Source organism: Myxocyprinus asiaticus, chromosome 1 (assembly GCF_019703515.2).
Source record: "Myxocyprinus asiaticus isolate MX2 ecotype Aquarium Trade chromosome 1, UBuf_Myxa_2, whole genome shotgun sequence".
In the NCBI taxonomy this organism is placed as follows: Eukaryota; Metazoa; Chordata; class Actinopteri; order Cypriniformes; family Catostomidae; genus Myxocyprinus; species Myxocyprinus asiaticus.
The window spans coordinates 33493825-33515203 of record NC_059344.1 but is presented as its reverse complement, the minus strand read 5'-3'; the positions used below and the strand labels follow the sequence as shown (position 1 = coordinate 33515203).

Genomic DNA, 21379 nt, shown 5'->3' with positions numbered 1-21379 from the left:
AGATGTTCAAAACATGGTGAACCTGTAGAACAAACGCTAACATTGCAGCATCGTTTATCAGTTTGGTTGCTATGAGACGTCTCTGTTGACAATCAAGGTACCATTTGCAATCACAACGTAATCAATCTCAGAATTGAAAATAAGGCCCCTCTTTGACACTTTTGTGTATAGTCAGGTAGTTGTCACTGAATTTTGAATTCAGTGAAGTCACTTCATGCATTTTCATTATCGATCATCATTTTCATGATCGATCATTGCTGTCACTTCTGAGTACTCATGCCCATCCCTATACACAAATCAAACTTTTACTCTCGACACGCAATGAAAAGATATCGGTGCTGAACCCCCCATATTAAAAGATCAATCTTGGGATTTTAAGAATCTATATTGGATATTTCAAATGAGGATTGCAATTAATTGGAAAAAAATATATTTTTATCCAGCCCTAATCCAAATTATTTTTAGTCATGCCTTTTGTTTTAAAGGTTTAGCAAAGCTAAATCCAATTATTTTCGCATACCCCCTGAGTTATAGTACTGCTTCACAGTGTGGTTGTGAAATTATACTGTATGTCTGCCTCTTTTAATTATTATTTTTAATTTGTCCAATTCTTCTCATTTCTTTCACCCCTCATCATGCCTTTTCTGGCTATCTATCTCTTTTTCTCTCACAATGTCTTGTAGACTCTGTCTTGTTCTCAGTAACTGTTTAGCTATTTCTCTCACTTTCTCCCTATCCTGCTCTCCTTCCATGTTTTGGACTGGTTTCCCACCAGCAGTGCTTTGAAGTGTCATTTCCCCAGCTGTCTTGTGTTTGTGAGGGGATGTGTAAAGCTGTCATTTCCTGCGCTCTTCCTCCCTCACGCTCTATTATAATAGTCTTCGGTCACCGGTAACCCTGCCATCTTGGGACAGCACAGAGGGCAATAGAGAACATTCATTAGTCACACATATAGCATAGTTACACACTCTGCAGGTGTGCCTTACACTGAATATTAGATTAAGCAGCGTGCTGCTCAGAACAGCTAAAAATGACAGCGAGAGCCACAAATCCATCACAGAAAAAGGTGTTTAACCAGCAGCTGTCAATCCTGAATCTCAATCAAACACACTAAGTTCACTAGCCTCACACAAACCTTCATGCCACACATTTTTTGAAAACAACTGACAACCAGACAAAAGCAAAAATAAAGACATATGACAAGCTCAACAAAGAAAATTTCATCAGTTTGTGCATCACCGACATATCCTTTGACTACATTGTCTCTGCTAATCTTGTCAAGTCTAAGTCTATCACTGTTTGTTGAGAATAATGAACAGTTACTGCTCTGTTGTATTGTTTTACACAGTGGGTGTCCTAAATCTAATTATCTCATCATTACTAAAATCATGTTACATCATATTCAGTCTCAGATTTAATGCTGGGCTGATGTCATAAAGACAGAAATAGTAGATTATGAGAAAAAAAAATAATAATCTTATATTAGATTTTAACCGTAATTGAACCTTAAAAAATAGTAAATCCAATGAATGAAAATCATGAAGTTTTAATAAATTACCATAGGGTTGTGTTTCAGTAATTAACCTACTTCAAATCAGCAAAGAACTACTATGTTTAGCAACTACTAATGAGTAATGTGATATAAAGGTAAGAAGTCTCACAAATATTGCCTGTAAAAGGATGAACAGAAATTGCAAAAATCAAAACAACACTTAATTCGAACTTGTGTCAGCAAGCACTACACTAAGTAAATAACAACCACTAATGTGCGGCTTCACAAAAAACATTTTAGAGATTCTGTTATTTGCTATGAAAACAAACATAATACACTCCAGAATTTAGCAAGCTGTGAAGAGATACCAAATAATATCATAGTTCTGTTCTGGTTTGTTTTCTGGCTGAGAGCACATGGCTGAGGATATTATTGAAATCATACGAGTTTGGGTTTTGCTTGGCAAGAATAGGACCTGTGATGAATGGATAGCTCTTGAGGGAACGCTTGCCAAGATACTTGCCAAACTAATGTAATTACTGAATTGTCTGTACTCACATCTGTCCTGACCCAGCCAATGAGAGAGACTTAAGCTTAATTTGTACTTTGGAAGAAGCCAAAATTTTTGCTCCTGGATGAACTAAAGCACCCTAGGTGAACTAAGCTGGCGTTTATACTATGCACAGCATTGTTTTAAAATTAGTTCATTGAGGGTGACATCACTGTGTTTAACGTACTGTTACACCCACTGAATTAATGGCAATAATCCAGGTCTTTCTCACTGTGGATTGCCGCTTTTAGTGCTGTATTGTTTCTTTGCCATAATAAACTTCACAGAGCCACTTCCACTTTTGGCTGATTTAGTTTAGTTTAGTAATTTATCTTATCTGACTTCATAAAAACCACTGTCTTCACACATTTTTCATGGCCATGCTGTCTTTATGGAGTTTATGTTGTGAATCATATAAAAAAATATACTTCTGTAAGAAACGATACACATCACAATACAGAGATCTTGATACAATACATATCGTGATATGATATACAGGTATATCGTGAAAGGTGTTAATTTTAAATTGAATTTCTCATAGTATAACAGCTGTTTATAGGAAACAGTAAAACAAAATCGAACCCTGTTTTTAAAGTATGCAACAGTTAGACTTTTACATTTGAGTTTAAAAAACATAACTCAAAAAGTCAAACACAACCCATATCTACACACTTTTCTTGTATTCAATTGAAGAGTTGTAATAATCATATGTATATGAAACTGTAATTAGTAATTTTAAATGTAACTCATATAGCCCATATTTTAAGCCACATTTCTTAAAACACAGAAAGTTTCACAGATTATGGCAGTCCAAAATATAATTTGCAAAGTGAAAAGTAAAAAGATAAATTAGCTTGCAATTGCATTTTCTTACTATAGTTAGTCCAACTCACCCGCACATGTGATATCCATGATGCCTCCACTGCAGATCTTTGGCATTTTATGCACCTTGGTTGATAGCGAGCCCATAGCGATAACTTTTTTGACCCAATTTTACATCCACCCTTATCCAATTCACATAAACATCTATTTACAATCCATGCACAGATGTACAGTGATTTAAACTCAGAGTAGCTCCTGAGATGGCTTGAGATCATTTGCAGTGCTCACATAAAGAAATAGACTGTTTGCAGGCCATTGGCACAGAGAAGATAGACTCTTCATATGCACATTCTGTGAGAATTGCTCACGCTGTGCTCATGAGCGGGAAACCTCAACAAACCTCAAATCAGACAAACAAGTGGCACTGGCCACTTTTTTTTTCTCTTGTCAAATGTCGGTCTTGTCCTGTTCAGAAATGGTATTAACATTCATCTCTGGAGATCCGATGGCAAGTGGACAGCGCTAAACAGAGGTGCAAAACGTACAGGTCGTGAGCTAAATGACCTTACACTGTTCAAAAATTACCTGTCTGTTGGTTAATTTCATTCCGTGTTTGAGAGTAAAAGATGTGCATATTGCCAGCTGTAGATGGAAGTTTGTCGTGTAACACAGTACTTTAGTTTTGCAGTATTTGGATATTGCGTGAGTCATGTCTAACTCCCAAATGCCGAGTTTACGCAAAAAGCCAAAATGCACATGTTTTAGGTTTTCCGCAGATAGCAAGACTCTCTTCCTATTTAAATGTGGTTGTCTACTACTGCTCAGGTAATTAAAACAGCCAGCTTGCATCGCATGATAGACGTGATCACTCAAACTTTCAGTGTGCTATGTAATATTGATACTGATGCAGCTGCGAGGAGAACATGAAAAATGTCAGCAAACGAACACCTTGGCAGAACAAAAACATCACTGCATTTTGTCATCATTGTCAGGCATACTAAAAGAAGCCTGCTCCCCCAGTAAGTTTAAATTAGCCTTTAGGAAGCTCCAGATCTGATTTTTGTCTATAAGTGCATGTTTGGACTATATATAATGGCAAGGAATTTTGGCATTGTGCAGCACCCAGTTTTGCACTATGTACCAATGATGTGTCAGTCTTGTCTTTTGTAAACACAGTAAACATCCAAGCTTTGGACTTCATAAAGTACATAAATCTGATGATTCCATTATTATTGTTTATAAAAGTCAATATCCAAGGCAAGGCATGAACAACAGGTGACCAGTTTGTTCCTGATTCTGCCACATCATTCTGTTAGTTCTAAGGGGATTAGAGGTCTGCTGCACGGGCCTTAAAAATAAGCCCGACCCTAACAGGCCCGACCGGTACTGTGAGATTTTAAGCCCGAAACCCAAATCGCTCACTCTCTTTATAATTTCTTCTCCAAGCAAATAAATGTATTGCAATAGGCTGTAGTTTATGTCAGCATCATAGGCAACATGAGTAACAGTATAGTAACAGTAAACATACACAGTTTTTACAAGGAAAAAACTATTGGTTTACCATTTACAGGTGCCAAGCTTTGCTTGGTGCAGAACAATCTGGAATTATGTGGAACAATGTAACAGTCACATGAATTCCTTTATGCAGCCTGAACTTCTTTAGAACGTTGAATCTTTGTGCACCTGTGCTAAACACAAGCTAAGGCTCTTTTTAACTTGACGCGGTATCTAAAAATATGGCAGTCCTGCACGAGACACTAAAAAAAGTGAGATGCGGTGCAACAATCAAATCGATCAGGTTTGAGATTTTGCTATACAGTACATGAAGTCAACTGCACTAGTCAAGTCAATTTTATTTGTACAGTGCTTTTTACAATACACTTTGTTTTATAGCAGCTTTACAGACAATAATGCCTTAATTCCCCCAGTGAGCAAGCCATAAGACAACTGTGGCAAGGAAAAACTCCCTAATGTTCCCTAACTCACCAATCTATCGTCACTTAAATCACAACTAAAAACTCATCTCTTCACTCAATATTATCTCTTGGCTGTCTCGGGTGCCTTTGTTGCCGTATTTTGCACATTATTATGCACCACACATTCTCAATTAGAGACAGGTCAGTACTTCAGGCGGACCAATCTAGTACCTGCACTCTGCCTACACAGCCATGCATTTGTAATCCAGGCAGTGCAATATGTGGTTTGGTGTTGTCCTGATGGAAAACCATTTCTGAATGCACGTAATCTCCGATCACTCAGACATCACTGTCTTAAAAACCGTCATTCGTATGTAATGGATATCAGTGGCACCTGAAGCTGTATGGCCGTATGCACTGTGCATACCACGAGCGCTCCGAAACATTTACTCTCCGAATATTTCAGCAATCATGAAGTGTGTCCCATATTTCTTTTGGCTGTTTAAAAGAACTAGCGATGCCCAATTTGTGAAGGAATAATACTTTTGAGTCAGTTCTTTTCAGTGAATTGGCTTTCAAAATGGTCTGAATCGATTCGTGATTCAGTACAATTTGTTCAGAGCGCACTCTTACTGAATCATTTGGATACAGTAAAACAGTATCGGGATATTTATGAACACAGAGCAAACAGCGCTGGATAAAGTGGAAATTTACCTACAATCAACTGAAACAAAATGCTGCATTTTTGAGAGGTCATTTTGAGAAACTTCAGCTAGTGCTGTGTCATGTGAACAAGGAGCTGTTCAAAACCAACGTATTTTTGCGCCAGTTCGTGCTGTTTTTCAATCTTTTTTCATGTAAACATTGGCTAGATGGTTGTCTTTTGAAAACTGCGCCACGTTTCAGTGTGTTTTAGCATCTCTCACGGAAGCTGCATTTTTATATGCTGTGTCAAGTTAAAAAGAACTTCTTCAACTGATAAAAATGCATCTTAAGACACCTGCGTTCTGCTCTATTCATTGCCGAGCGTTTTGCTTTTTAGCGTGAGAACTCATTGTTCTGAATGGTTACTGGAAGAAATGCTTTTAGCCAATAGTTACATGAACACTACTCATACTCGAGAAAATAAATAAAAATGCTTCTCTCAAAGTTACCAGAATTTAATCCTTTGGTGTTGTTTTTGCAAAACAATTCTCCTGGGGGACCATGCCCCCAGATCCCCTAGATATAAGATTGTATTAGGCAGATTTCTGTGCATACCCTCAGATGAAATCCTGCAGGCGCCCTTGTTGGATACCATTGCATGGGCTTGGGAATACTTTGGTAAACCTTTGTCAATCAACTCCATTTGCTGTTACATCCATAGGTATAAGTTTAGGCTTTAACATGCAAAGCAGAAACAATACGTCAACACTGTTCAGAAGTGCCGCTGACTTCTCTGGGCTCGGTCTCCTCTGAGATAGAGAGTAGAACAGTGGAATTGTGTTTTGTGGTCTGACGATTTGGAAAAGACAGATGTCGTGTTCTCCGGGCCAAAGAGGAAAAAGACCATCCAAGCTGTTATCAGTGTCGGGTCTGTCATGGTATAGGGTGTATCATTGCCCATGGCATGGGTAACTTACATATCTGTGAGGGCACCATTAATGCAGAACAATATGTATACATTTTGGAACAACAAATACTGCCATCCAGACGGCGTCTTTTCCAGGGATGTCCCTGCATTTTCCAACAGGACAACACCAAACCACATACTGCCTGGATTACAAGTGCATGGCTGCATAAGCAGAGAGTTCAGGTGCTAGACTGGCCTGCCTGCAGTCCTGACCTGTCTCCAATTGAGAATGTGTGGCGCATTATGAAGCGCACAATACCGCAATGAAGGCCCCGTACAATTTTGCAGCTGAAGACCTGCATAATGGATGAATGGGAGAAAATTCCACTTGCTAAATTTAACAAATGTGAGTCTTAAGTGTCTAAATGTTTGATATGTGTTATTAGAAGAAATGGTGATGTTACACAGTTGTAAACACTCGGCTGTCCCAACTTTTTTGGAGTGTGTTGCAATCGTGTGATTTGAAATGAGTTTATATTTAAAAATAAATAAATAATTAAATACATTTCACAGTAAAACATCAAATAATGTGTTGCAGCACAGGGTGAGTAGAATTTACAAATCACTTATTTTTGTTTTTATTAGCATTTGCCGTACTGTCCCAACTTTTTCGGAATTGTAAATAAGTTAACAATTATAGGTAGTTGACCTGACATGTCACACAGCAAGACATAAATACTCCATCTAAAATTATTTTAAACAGCATTTTGCTAATTCTTTTATTAGCAAAATAAAAGCATGCAGCTTTCAAAACTTCTTATTAATGAGACTATATGGAATATGTGAACTTTAAAAATATAGATATTTTTTTCTTTCACCCCGCAAGACCATTTAAATTTAACTAGTGAAGGCAAACTGGTGATTAAAAAAAAAAAATGGTTACCAGTTACAAGACCTAACACATACACTTTCCTTTATGCATTCATTTAAATTTTTAGCCTAAAATCTTTAAGTCCATGGACATGCTATTCATTAACTTCCCTTGTATAACCAAATTATTTATTATACATCTTAAAGTGTAAAGGAGCTCGTATTTGAAATTATTTATATTCATGACAAACCATGACACTGAACATTGTTGTACTGGATTTGTATGTTAAAGTGCCAGAGGTCAAATTAAGTGTCACTGAGAGTGTATTTAAGGTCAAGCTGTAGCAAGACAGACAAGTCAGCAGGTCACAGCATGATGTTATTAGCAAAGATGATGTAAACTGGAGACTTCAAATGGCAGTTCCTTAATAAGCGGACTGGGATTGGACCATGCCTTGAGCCCTGAGGGTTCACCTGGTTTTCCTTTTCCTCATTAGCTGAGCCATAATAGCTTCATCACCCATCTATCTGTGGGCCTCACTCACGTTTATCCTCAGTACAGGACTAAATTACCCTTCTGATGGATTCATGAGAAGTTGAGCAAATCTCAAACTCTCCCCATCTTTAAAGTCTGGATACAGTTTTCCCCCATATGGACATGTTTGGGAATGTTGCGAAACCAAACCTGCGTATCTGATCCACATTGAATCCTTTATTGTTACTGTCAACATCATAAAATAACCTATGGCATATTACACAGAAAATTGTACATCTGGGAAATAAATCGGTAGGGTGGAGAGATGGTGAAGAATTTCAAATATCAATCATTTAGGAATGACACATCACTTGACAACTGTGCTTAGGCTGAAATTCTGGGTCTTAAAGCTTGGTTTTTAAAGTTAAAAAGAGATAGATCAAGTCTGCTTCATATTTGGAGAGAATATTTCATTCATGTCAAGGCTACTAAATCCTGAATCATGAACCAAGAGTGTTCCAAGAGTGCTATAGGGCTTTGTTAATAATATAAGAACAGTGGCCTTTACTGTTTCTCCTCTTTGAACCTCAGCACAGGAATCATTTAGATCCCATTCTACAGAGACACTTTTCAGAGGGTGTATGCAGATATTTTGCTCAAATGAGGATTTTTAGCAGATTCCGGCAATAATATTCATCACTGGATAGTTGAGAAACCATTTGTCTCCACTATTATTTACCCTTTTTTTTATTTATGCAGCCATAAACCTTATAAAGAAATAGGGAATTATGGATAATTTATGTTCTGGAAAATCGGTTGCAAGGATAGTGTGTGACACAGATTGAGTTTGTGTGTATGTGCAGGAGAGAAGACCATACACAGGACACAGTCATAAAATAAGAGTGTGCATATCATAAAAAGCACATGAAAGGGCGTAAGAATGTGGTGCAATAACAAGACGTGGTTCCCTAGACAGTCTTGGTCTGGACTAAATTCTCTATTGTTGATGATAAAAGGTTCTTTATAGGACCTTTAATTATCTGGACAAGGTTTTATGATATCCTCATTTGAAAGAACATCCCTTAGTATTTAAGACATATAGAAATCCCTCCCGTATACATAAGAGGTGATCTCCCAGTAAAAGCCTTTAGATCTTTAAATCTTTTTAGATTTCTAATGTTTACATTTAAAAAGTTTAAACTGACAGTCTGCAGTGGGTTTGGTTTAAAGGGATAGTACAACCAAAAATAAACAATTCTGTCATCATTTACTTACCCTCTTGTTATTCCAAATCTGTATGACTTTCTTTCATCTATTGAACACAAAACGTGATTTTAGGGGGCGTCCTCTATGCCAATGGACCTATAGATGTAAATATCTACTGTTGATATAAAAGGTTATGAGATATTTTATTATTATTTTTTTCTGTTTTAAATGTGTGCAGGGATGTAACTTTACTTTGGATAAAAGTGTCCAAAAAATAAGACATTTAAATCAGGTATTGAATTTAATATAATTGGGATATGTATTCAAAATAAGTGAATAACAAGCCCATAAAATTGCTGCCATCACAAAACCTGTATGTCAGATTGAGCGAATATAAACAGGAACAATTACTGAATTAAAATGAAAAGTTTCTTTAATTACAGTACACTGACCATTTCTTCTCTATAGGCGCGGAGTGCTGCACATTTATGAGAGTAAAGGCATCCATGACCTGGGTTTTCCTCGCTGGGATCTCACCCTCTGCCTTGTCGTGGTCGTCTTTATCCTCTACTTCAGCCTGTGGAAAGGGGTCAAATCATCAGGAAAGGTACAAACTTCCAGTGTTAAATGATAATTATGTAGTACAGATGTGTGTTGTAGGCCATTCTGTCTAAGTTAATTTTATATTTTTTAAATGCTGTATGTATACAATATATATTGTATATCTGTATTTGCAGAGTTTTATTTGTGCTTGCGTGTGTGTTTAGGTGGTGTATATTACAGCTACTATGCCCTACATAGTGTTGTTGGTGTTGCTGATTCGAGGCATCACACTCCCTGGTGCAATGAATGGAATTAGGGCGTATCTCCATATTGACCTAAAGAAGCTCAATAACCCTCAAGTAAGTTCATGCTCATGTTCAGCACATTTCCAGATATAAATCTCACAAAGACATATTTTTGTTTTTTTTCAGACCGATTATCACTCATTTGAAATATGCCGATGACACAGTAGTGAGCCTGTTGGTGGGGGATAAATAAAATAATAAAATGATCACTTCTTAAAATGGGGTCGCAATAATGTTTAGAGTTTAATGTTCATAAAACCAAAAAGATTTGTATTGACTTTAGGTGGAAACCTTCTGCTATCGCTGGCACACTAATTGATGGACAAGCCATTGAGCTAGTGAAAAGTTATAAGTACCTAGGCACCATAATTGATAATAAGTTGACTTTTGAAAGAGATACAGATAACTTGTGTAAGATAGGTCAGCAATGTTTCTTTTGTTTAAGAACATTGGGAAAGTTCTCTTTTCTATAGCGCTTATATTGAATTTATTCTGACATTTTCATTTCTTTGTGGGTTTGCCTCAATAATGGTGAAACAAAAAAAGTGCATTAATGTGGGTAGTCAACACCTGTAGCAAAATTATTGGAGTACAAAAGGTGAGTTTGAGTAAAGTTTTTAAGAAAAGCAAAGTCCATCGTGTCCAACAGTGCCCATCCTCTCTATCGATTGTTTCAGACCTTGCCCTGGGGTACCTTTTATAGGGTTCCTTTAGTGAGGACAAATTGATAACGTTGTACTTTGTGTATTGTAATACGGGGCTCTATTTTTGTGACCGCGATAGGTGCAGCGCAACACACACAATGTCTATGTCTTATCCAGTTTTCGTGAGAGCACAATGCGCAAGTGGGCATGGGTGGAATAGTTTGCGCTATCTGTGGGCATATCCATGCAAACTGTGAGTGTATTGGATGTTAATGAAGTTGTGCAAAGCGTAATTTGCTATTTTCATGAGAAACAGGTAATTGCTCTAAGACGTCTGAGAAGCACATCTAATCTCAGCGCAAAGTCTAAAATCAGTTCCTGCATTTGCAGTTTGGGGATTCCACCAGCAGATGATATTACAGAGCTATCAATCACTTTTAAAACCATAATTTGTGTGTCAGTAGCTCAATAATAATAATAATAAGTTTATTTTGTATAGCGTCTTTCCAAATCTCAAGGATGCTGTACGGCAGACCTGCTCATTACGTTGATCACGATCGCAAGAAAACCACTGGTCAATCTCGATAACAGGTCAAATAGGAAAGAGAATAGAGAGAGCAAAAATATTAAAGATTGACGTTTTATTTCATTGCTTCTGTAGCCACGTGCTGTTTGACTGACAGGCAGCCTATGTGTGTGCGCTTTACATGCCCGTGTGCTCCAAGAGCAATTGTTGAAATGCGGTTACATGCCTAAACTGTCAAATACACTTCAAAATTCAGCCAAAAATGTCTGTCATGGTGAGGTATTAATGTAACTACAGTCTGTAATGTCTAAAGTGAATGTTAACAGTGGGACAAAAAAGCAGATTTTTATCAAAATGTCAGACTTGAAGTTTAAATGTAACCTAATAGACTTGCCGCTGATAAGTATGTCATTAATATTAATGAAACAACAATAACAAGAAAACAAATAAACCACTCACTGCTCTTGGCTGGATAAATTTGGTAGCTTTAAAAGCATTAATGGAATATAAAATATTGAAGACCAGTAGTTTTATGCTACATTTAATTTCATTCTGAATGTTTACATGAAAACTTGACAGGCTACTGCTGTTAATTTTTTAAAGCTGTTAATAAAGCACTGTTTTCTTATTTTATTATATTTTTTCTATTGTTTTTAATTGGTTTGTTTGGTCTATTTATTGCTTTTTTATTCTTTTGTTGTTGTTGTTGTTGTTGTTGTTCTTATTTGATTACAGATTGTTGACTTGTCTTGAATAATTACTTGAGAACTTCATAAATGCTTACATAATAATAAAAAAAAAATATTATTATTCGTTGTGGTTATCAAAATAGAAATAGAGAATCATCAAATTTTACTACTGTACCTACTATGTATATATTTTGTGGTAGATCTTGCTATAATAACATTATGAAAAAGTATATCTCATTCCATGCGTAGAAGTGTGAGCACCACTGTTGTACAGAAATTAAACAGAAAATATTAAACAGAGAAACATATAGCAAATATTCAATACAATAAACAATGGGAGAGCAGCAAAGCATCAAGCGTCCTGTGAAACCATCTAGAACGCAGGTGAGACAGGCAGATAAAGAACACATACACTGTGGTACGAAGACAGCTACAGGAGGAAACAAAAACTTCCTCTGTAGGATTTCACTACTAAACACCATAGTACTGAAACGATGGCAGACAAAATGAAAGAAAGTTCACAGCAAGAATGTTGTTATTGCTGAAAAGAACGTAAGACACAAATGGTCCATATTTCTATTATTCTAATTCATTACATACAGCCCATTCACTCTACCAAATTCTTATGAATAGGCTGTCTTATATATAATATGGATATATAATATATAATATATAATGGATATATAATAGGAAGCAGATGTTGCAATAACAGAATTAAACTGCTTTGCTTACTTAGCGCATGCTTGCATGAAAATGTAAAAACTTCATGGTCCTGCCCACTGACTTTGCGTACCTTGTTTTATGTCATTGCTACAATTGATATTCAGGGACAAATAAAGGTTATGTTATCACAAATTTTTGTTTTCCTGTAGGTATGGATTGAAGCAGCTACTCAGATTTTCTATTCTCTTGGAGCAGGCTTTGGGGTCCTTATTGCCTTTGCAAGCTACAATAAATTTAACAATAACTGCTACAGGTAAGACAAATCTATGGTATAAGTTTTAAAGACTGTCTATAACCAGTGTTGTATTAAGGTCTGCTTTGTCTTTTATTATCTCTATCATTAAAAATATGTCCAGTTCTCAGCATCCAGATAATGGGCAGATAGAAACTGGCTTTTTACCTGACAATACATGTTCAATTGTGCACACAATCTCACCTCAGAGCATATATTGATTTTTGCTTGATCTGTTAGCCTAACACCATTCCATGCTGCAGTTTAACACTGGAAGTCCACTGAGACTAAGAAGTTGTGGCTATGTTTGTTCTTGGATCAGAGTTCTCCTGGGAAAACCAGCATGCTTTTCCGGAGATAATAGTTTGGAAAAGTTGTTGGTGGGACCAGCAGGGTGGCAGTCACCTTGTGGACTGCATGGATCCCAATAGTCATAACACATAAAAAATGGGCTGTATGGTCTGTGGCTCTAAAGGACTATATCATATAGCCTATTAATAATATACAATTCTGTCTCATATGTCACACTCTATAAACAGTTTAATTGGTCTCAAAATGCTGGTGGAAAAGGTGTTTTGTCCAGTAACCTACAATGTGCCTCATGTGGTAACACTGTACAAATGAACTGGTTGTATTTAAGTAAAAAAAAATATTACAAAAAATGACTAAATCAATCTAATTACATTAGGGTACACATACGAAAGCATCTTGGTTACTGTCATAACTTCCATTTCCTGATGGAGGGAACAAGACTTTGTGTCGATGTAGTGACACTAGGGGTCGATCTTGGGAGCCCCAAACACCTCTGATCTTTGAGAAAAGGCCAATGGGAATTGGCGAGTGGAATTTGCATGCCACTCCCCCGGACATACGGGTATAAAAGGAGCTGGCTAGCAACCACTCATTCAGGTTTTGCGCTGAGGAGCCGAGACAGGGTCCCGGCCATTTCAGCGGGTAGCTCAGAGTTGTGGCCAGAGGGACACAATGTCTCATTCCCTCCATCAGGGAATGGAGGTTACGACAGTAATCAAGATATTCCCTATCTGTCACTCACTCGATGTTGTGTCAGTGTAGTGACACTAGGGGTCCCTATACGAAACGCCACAACCAGCTTAACTGTGTTACGTGGACTGGCGGTGCAGGTGCAGGCAGACCACTGCGTGCCTCGTAGCAAGTGCACACGGTCCCCACGTAACCTTCCCCAACGCCCCACAAGTGTCATACGGCCCCTTGCACCCCAGGGACAAGACGAACTCATAGTGGGGACAGGCTGTGCCAGCCATGGCCTCTTCTCTTCTTTTTTCTCTGCCGAATTTCTCAGCTGAATTCGCTTGCCACAGGGCTGAGGAGGAAACACATCCAGGGTTCACCGTCTCGTGAACTCGCATGTGGGAAAAAAGCGCACGTCTTCCCCTCCGGGAGGGGAAAGTTGCTGTACGCAAGCGGTACACTCGACCAGCTGCCCCGCATACTTACCTGTTCGTACCTGACAACACACGGGACGAGAGATCCCACGAGGGAATGAGGCGCGGCCTAGGAGGATTCAACCTCCTCGTGCCTCTAAAGAACCTGATGATCAGGTCATGCTTCCCAAGGGACTTACCGTCCACTGCGTCATGGTGCGCCACTATAGCGGCCACATACACCTTCAAGGTGGAGGGGGACAGCTGCCCCTCCAACCTTTCCTGCAGGAAGGAAAGCACCGACCCGACTGCGTATCTCTGAGGGTCTTCACCTAGGGAAGAACACCAATTTGCGAACAAACGCCACTTCAAGGCATACAGGCACCTCGTAGAAGGAGCCCTGGCCTGAGTGATCATGTTTACAACCACTGGTGGTGGGCCACTTAGGTCTTCTGCGTCCTGTCCAGGGGCCAGACATGGAGATTCCAGAGGTCTGGTCGTGGGTGCCAGATGGTGCCCCATCCCTGAGAGAGGAGGTCCTCCCTCAGGGGAACTTGCCAGGGAGGGGCTGTTGCGAGGAGCGTGAGCTCCGAGAACAAGTCTGGTTGGGCCAGTAGGGTGCCACCAGGATGACCTGTTCCTCGTCCTCCCTGACCTTGCACAAATTCTGTGCAAGCAGGCTCACTGGGGGAAACGCATACTTGCGCAGCCCCTGGGGCCAGCTGTATGCCAGCACGTCTGTGCTGAGGGGAGCCTCGGCCAGGGAATACCAGAGCGGGCAGTGGGAGGATTCCTGGGAAGCAAACAGGTCTACCTGTGCTTCGCCGAATTGACTCCAAATCAGCTGGACCACCTAGGGGTGGAGTCTCCACTCCACTCCACTCTTGCTATGCCAACGCAGTTGCGGCCTTGTCCAGGATCCCGTGGCTGCATGCCCGTTGCACACGGCGCCCCAGCCTAACTTGGAGATGTCTATCGTAACAACGACATGTCTGTACACTCGCTCTAAGGGGACCCCTGTCCGCAGAAATGCAAGGTCTGTCCAAGGGCTGAACATGCGGAGGCAGATCAGCATGTTGGCCACTCAGTGTGTGCCGTGGTGCCATGCCCATCTCGGGACTCGAGTCTGAAGCCAGTGCTGGAGCGGTCTCATATGCATCAACCAGAGCGGCGTGACCGCCGCCGAGGATGCCATATGCCCCAGGAGCCTCTGAAACTGTTTCAGTGGGACCGCCGTTCTCCACCTGAATGACTTCAGGCAGTTCAGCACCGACTGCGCATGCTCGTTCGTGAGGCGCGCTATCATAGAGACTGAGTCTAACTCCATCCCGAGAAAAGAGATGCTCTGAACCGGGGAGAGCTTGCTCTTTTCCCAGTTGACCTGAAGCCCCAACCGGCTGAGGTGCCTGAGCACCAGGTCCCTGTGTGCACACAACAGGTCTTGAGAGTGTCCAGCTTGTCTAAAACTAGATTAATATTCAAACACACTTGCAATCATGTTTCTGATGCCCTGTAAATTACATATTTAAAGTATGTTAAAGACTTACAGCAATCAATATTGATTTCACATCACAATATGGTAAAGCTGGACCTGTGCTTTCTCTCTCGGACACAGTTGTCCTGCAAAGGCCTAGCATCTACAGTTATGTCAAAAGGTTTTCAAAAGTTTCTTACAAGAAAATAACTATTGAAAATGCCCTTTTGTATGTTCACATGTTTTACATTTAAATAAATCAATGCATACAGTAATATTCAGCAGTCCAGCTCTTTGGCATTTGGCTATGATGATAATAATGTATATTGCAACTTACAAGCAGTCAAGATTTGGCCCCAGCTGAAATAGCTGTTCAGATTTATGTGCTTCTTTACAGACTACAGTAAATTATTCCACTCTGGATTGCGCACTTTGAAATCATTCAAATCAGGCATTTTTGTTATATTCTTTCTTCTTTGTTTAAAGCATTCTCTGTTATGGTAATTGTTTAAATTGTTTGGTGATGAGTCAGGCTATTGCAAAGTCTAGGTTTTTAATCGTTTAGGTATAAGAGATATTCTTTTGTTACATTGCTTATTGGAAATGGTGTGTCTGTAGGGAATTGATAGTTTCAGTAATTTGTTAAAAGGTTAAAAGAGCTATCTAGAGTCATTGTAACTGCCAAACACTTTGGGACCATGACAACAGGATTTTAAAAAAACAATGCCAAACGTCACTGTTTGTGCTCTGCAGCAAGTGTTTTCGAGTTGAAAACTGGAACAGCATTTTCCTCCACTGAAAACAGAGACGTTTGAAAATGCTCACTAGTACCAGCATAATTTGGAAATCTATTAGATTCAGAAACTGAAACTGAGTTTTCAGATGAAAATATTAGTATGGACGTGGTCTGAGCCTTGATATGAACTCCAAGCTGATCCACACTAGGGCTAAGCCACAGCTTTAGCATTGCCTTACTGTGGCTTTTAAGTATTCATATTGTAGATCCTGTTCAGTTGTTTTAAGGCTTATGAGGCTTAATGCATACATTTATCTTGTACTCTGTTGCAGGGATGCTCTCCTGACCAGCACAATAAACTGCATTACCAGTTTCTTCTCAGGGTTTGCCATCTTCTCAGTACTGGGGTATATGGCTAATCGGCATGGTGTCAACATAAAGGATGTGGCCACTGAGGGTCTGTGGCTCCCACAACTTCACAGTCCTTTCATTTTATATTTGTATCATCTATTAGTCATGTGTTTATCAGTTTTACACTATGCATTCTGTCTCCTCCTTTTCCTTTTGTGGTTAACCAGAGTATGACCACAGACAATCATTCATTTCATCTTTGTATGATTTTGCTGGAGTTTTACAGTGTCCATCTGTGTAGTGATTGTGTATTCTATGTGCAGGGGCTGGACTTGTGTTTATCATCTACCCAGAAGCGATCTCAACTCTACCTGGATCTACATTTTTTGCGATAGTCTTTTTCATTATGCTACTGACACTTGGGATTGACAGCTCTGTGAGTACTAAGAAATATTGGTATTGTCTTGGTTTATAGGCAAACAGTTTGTATTTTTTTTTAATGCTATATAAAGAAGTTGAGGTCTTTTTCATCTCACATGAAATTGAATAGACATAACTGACTTGTTTACATTACATTTATTTAAGCTTCACAACAATTACACCAATAATATAAACTTCAACTAAAAGTAGTATGGCTATAAAATATACTCCCCAGCATGCAAACAATGCTTGATGTCATATCCTGTTTAGATGGGCGGCATGGAGGCAGTAATCACAGGGCTCTCAGATGACTTCAAAATCCTCAAGAGGAATAGAAAGGTCTTTACGTTCGCTACAGCATTTGGGACATTCCTAGTAGCCCTCTTTTGCGTCACAAATGTAAGTCTTGTTTGGACAGTAAGAAGCGAACATTATAAAAAAAATATTTTTCAGACATTGTGCTTCACATACCAAGGTTAAGACTTTGGCCACACCAACACAAATCTGTTTAAGTTCAAAAGCGTTTTCAAAAGTCTTCGTTTTAGGTGGAGGAAAACACTGTTATAGTGTGGATGAGAGGTCCATCAATGCATTTTTTAAATTAAATGGATTAGTGTGAATGTGGCCTTTGCTAACACCATAAGGGATGTTCAGTCAGTGTAAAATCCAACAATTGTCTCTGTGTAGGCAGCATCACAATATGAAAGTATCAGAAACTCTTGTTGATTTATTTCACATTATTTCACAACACATGTAGCTATACATATATCCACCCATTCATAGGAATGCCTAACGTTCATTAACAATTGAGAGAAATGTATAATGAATGTAATATATATATTTCTTATAGCCATGCAGACTATGCAGACTTCTGAACAGCCAAAATGATGGTACATTTGGACATGTTAATATTGTGAAAGAGAAACAGGGCCAGTGTCTTTAGATTCACATGGTGCAACCCATTAATTGCATAAATTGGAGCTATTAACATTGTAGAAAATGCCAACATGTATTGGCTGACATGCATAAAAAGAGTTTAGCAGATAAATTAGTGTTTAGTTAATCAATTGTTATTTGATTACTTGCATCATGATTAGGCAAAATAGTTCTCAGTGATGAATCTCTTCAATACAAAATTCCTTTCATAGCCTTTGTAACATAATCAAACAAGCAAGCAAACAAACACTATATTAATGAATTAACCATATAAAAGACCTTTATTCAGCAGCTCTCAAAATCTTAATTTTTTGTCCTTGTTGTATATTGGCCATGCCAGGGAGGGATCTATGTGTTGACCTTGTTGGACAAGTATGCTGCAGGGACATCCATTCTATTTGGGGTGCTGATTGAGGCCATTGGAGTGTCTTGGTTCTACGGTGAGTAAATGCTTCATAAATGTGTTTTAAATGTATACCTCTTATCACTACTCATTTGAACTATTTATGCCACAAAGTCCTCATCATGAGTATCATAATATGAGTATAAACAACATGTATGTTAATGGATCTTCCACTTTCTACTGAAAATAGTGGTAACCTAACTTGACCCTTCACTAAAATTTTTGTTTATTCATGAATGTTTATGTTTATCCAACTTCTGGACACAACTTTTTGCTTCTACATGCAAATAAATAATTGGTTTTTGGTGATTTGTGCATTTGTTTAGTGTTTCTCAAGTCACCCCACACCACTGCAAATTGTATATTTTGGATATAATGCCTGATTCAACTCATTGCATTAGTAGAGTTTCCATGAGTTGAATTGAGTGTGTTAGATTACTGAGACCTAAAATACACAGTGTGAGGGCCCCCAGGAGCAGGATTGTTACCAGCATTGATGCTCAACACACAAATGCATTACAGTATAAGCCTTTTGTCTAACATTAACTTAACAAATCAAGGTTGTTTCCTGTACAATGATGTAACTCACTGCTAAACCACCAGAGTATGTTGCATTGTTAGAGAAATTAACTAGCTGCTTCCCAAAAGTGTTGAAACTGTGTCGCACACCCATCATTCGAACCACATTGGTTCAACAATATAGAGGTGTCGTTAATGATGTTATGCATGGGGTGGAGTAATAACTTCAGAGAATATGAAACTATAAAAGTTAATTTACATGTACAACAGAAATTTGTTTGATGCAAGAAAGCTTCTGAAGGCAGGAAAGCTGCATGCACTGTGTAATGTGACAGATACATTCACTGCAATAGTGGCGTTTCCCTATACATCAGACTTTGGGGTTCCCCCGACGCACTTGAGCACATATGTACACTCTTCAAAAAGCATATAAACGGCACTTATGCGTTAACATAAACACATAAAAGACATATTTTCCGACAGAAACTATGTGTGATAAAGCGCTTTCTTTCAACAGTCTTTAATCCTTGAAACGGATGCATTCGCATTTACGTGATGTTTCAGAATGCCGCTTTCAGCAAAACCCTGGAATAAGTTGCTTTGTTAAATGCATGTAAACGTGGTCAAAGTGTTGAGAGAATAAAAGATATATACTGTATGGAATGAAAGACATAGAAGCCTCAGCGAAGACAAATGATGTCAACACAGCAAAATAACAAGGAACTATGCTTCAAACCACAGGTAAAGAGCTGTAGTTCCAACCACCCAGTTGTGCGATGCTGTTTACAAATGTTCGTTGGAACTACAGTTTTGCGAAACACCAAATTATTGAACTGTGTTGGTAACGACAGAACTTGTGACCATAGCTAGCTAACGATGCTTTTGGGAAACGTACCTCTGAGCGAGAACTCATGGCTAATGGTACAACAACGTGACTAGTTTAATTTATAAAGATTGATGGCTTACCAAAAAATTAAGCATTTATCTTAACATAAAAATGATTAATGCAGACCATGGCATGTGCAGTTCTTGCATTAAGAGGGAGGAAATTCATACTTCTGTGGCCATATTAATGTGTATAATAGAAATGTCCTATCTTTCATCATAAGACAAGGTAAAGAGAACATATCTACTGTAGATCCTAAGTGACATTGACATGGTTACTAACAGATAAGATAGGATTCTAGAGTTAGGATGTCTCTGTAAAATGACCGCTGGTGTCATAGAGGTTGCATTCATGACTGAAAGCAATCTCTGACAATCTAAAAGTCTAAAATTGTTTGTTTACATTCAGTACATTGTTAGGGCAATCGTGTTAATTCCATAATATTATTACACAATATTTAAAAAAAGATAATAAGCAATCTCATGAATATAAAGATCAGTAACTCCCCCCAGAGCAAACAAGTACAAAACTGTTTGTCAGAAAATTCAAGATTAGCGGCCCTGCATTCCATGACATTGCTTCCTGACTTCCAACACTTCCCATATCTCCTTCTAATTTTATTACATAACATTCAAAAACATTTCTGTATGAGAGTACAGTACAAATGGTTCAGATCATCCCTGATATTGTTTAAAGAGAGGCCACAATTCAGAGAAAGGTCTTGGGTGTCTTTTTCTTGAAATTATATCCAGATGCTGATAATTTATTTGTACGTACTGTATGTCCCTTAGGTGTGGACAGATTTAGTGAGGATATTGAACGCATGATGGGCTTCAAACCAGGAATCTACTGGAGGCTTTGCTGGAAGTTTGTCAGTCCAACGTTCTTACTGGTAAGTGAAAATGAAGAGAAGGTGTCACAGATTTTAATATATGCACCTAATGCAAGCAATTTAACTTGAATTTGATTTATTATGATTTATCTTTTCTCTGCCTTGTTATATTGCACTGTAAAAAAAAAAAAAAAAAAAGATTATCAGTTAACCTAAAATTTATTTCATGTGGTAACATAAATAAACTGGTTTTACCCAAGTCAAAGAAATTATTTAACATTAGGCCTACTGAATACATATGGGTAAACACAGAAGAATTTTTAAAAGTCAGATGAGGTAAAAATACTGTAGCTCTTTAAGGGAACAACAAACTAGATTATCAAATGGACGTTTTTTTTTTTTTTTTTTTTTTTTACAATGTGGATTGTTGTATTATTTAAGACATTGACATGGTCATGACAAGGGAAACTCTAACCTTTATTACACTAAAGTGATAACCTGCAAAGTGCCCATTTCTACTTGATCTAACCCTTAAAAATTGTTTGTGTAAACTAATGTAGTCAGATTGATTAATTTGTGTTATTTTTTTTTTTTACTTGAATCAAACCAGTTAATTTAGACCATTTATTACCACACGAAGCACATTTTTTAGGTTACCTTCAGTGTATCTGTGATATTCTGTAGGCAGATGCCACTTTTAGGACCGTGTAATGTTTTAGCCTTTGATACTTATTTTGATACGAGTAGAGTTGACTGACTCGCTCTACTTTGTAGCCTAACCTTCCACAGCAGTTCTTACAATATGGGGGAACTTGCTTTTACTCCCTGAGTTTACTGTCTTAGTCATTGTTCAGATAAAACAGGCAGCAGTATG

The 21379-nt window shown here is 38.3% G+C and overlaps 1 protein-coding gene across 1 annotated transcript in view; it reads left to right on the top strand.

Moving 5' to 3' along the window:
- LOC127448402 (sodium-dependent noradrenaline transporter-like) overlaps nucleotides 1-21379 on the top strand; it is a 41649-nt gene that overhangs the window by 9515 nt on the left and 10755 nt on the right. Inside the window, exons 5-12 of the mRNA XM_051710890.1 lie at nucleotides 9352-9490; nucleotides 9651-9785; nucleotides 12463-12566; nucleotides 16491-16615; nucleotides 16833-16945; nucleotides 17200-17328; nucleotides 18206-18305; nucleotides 20465-20565. Of these exons, the coding sequence (XP_051566850.1) occupies nucleotides 9352-9490; nucleotides 9651-9785; nucleotides 12463-12566; nucleotides 16491-16615; nucleotides 16833-16945; nucleotides 17200-17328; nucleotides 18206-18305; nucleotides 20465-20565 (946 nt within the window). The remainder of the gene's footprint in view (nucleotides 1-9351; nucleotides 9491-9650; nucleotides 9786-12462; nucleotides 12567-16490; nucleotides 16616-16832; nucleotides 16946-17199; nucleotides 17329-18205; nucleotides 18306-20464; nucleotides 20566-21379) is intronic.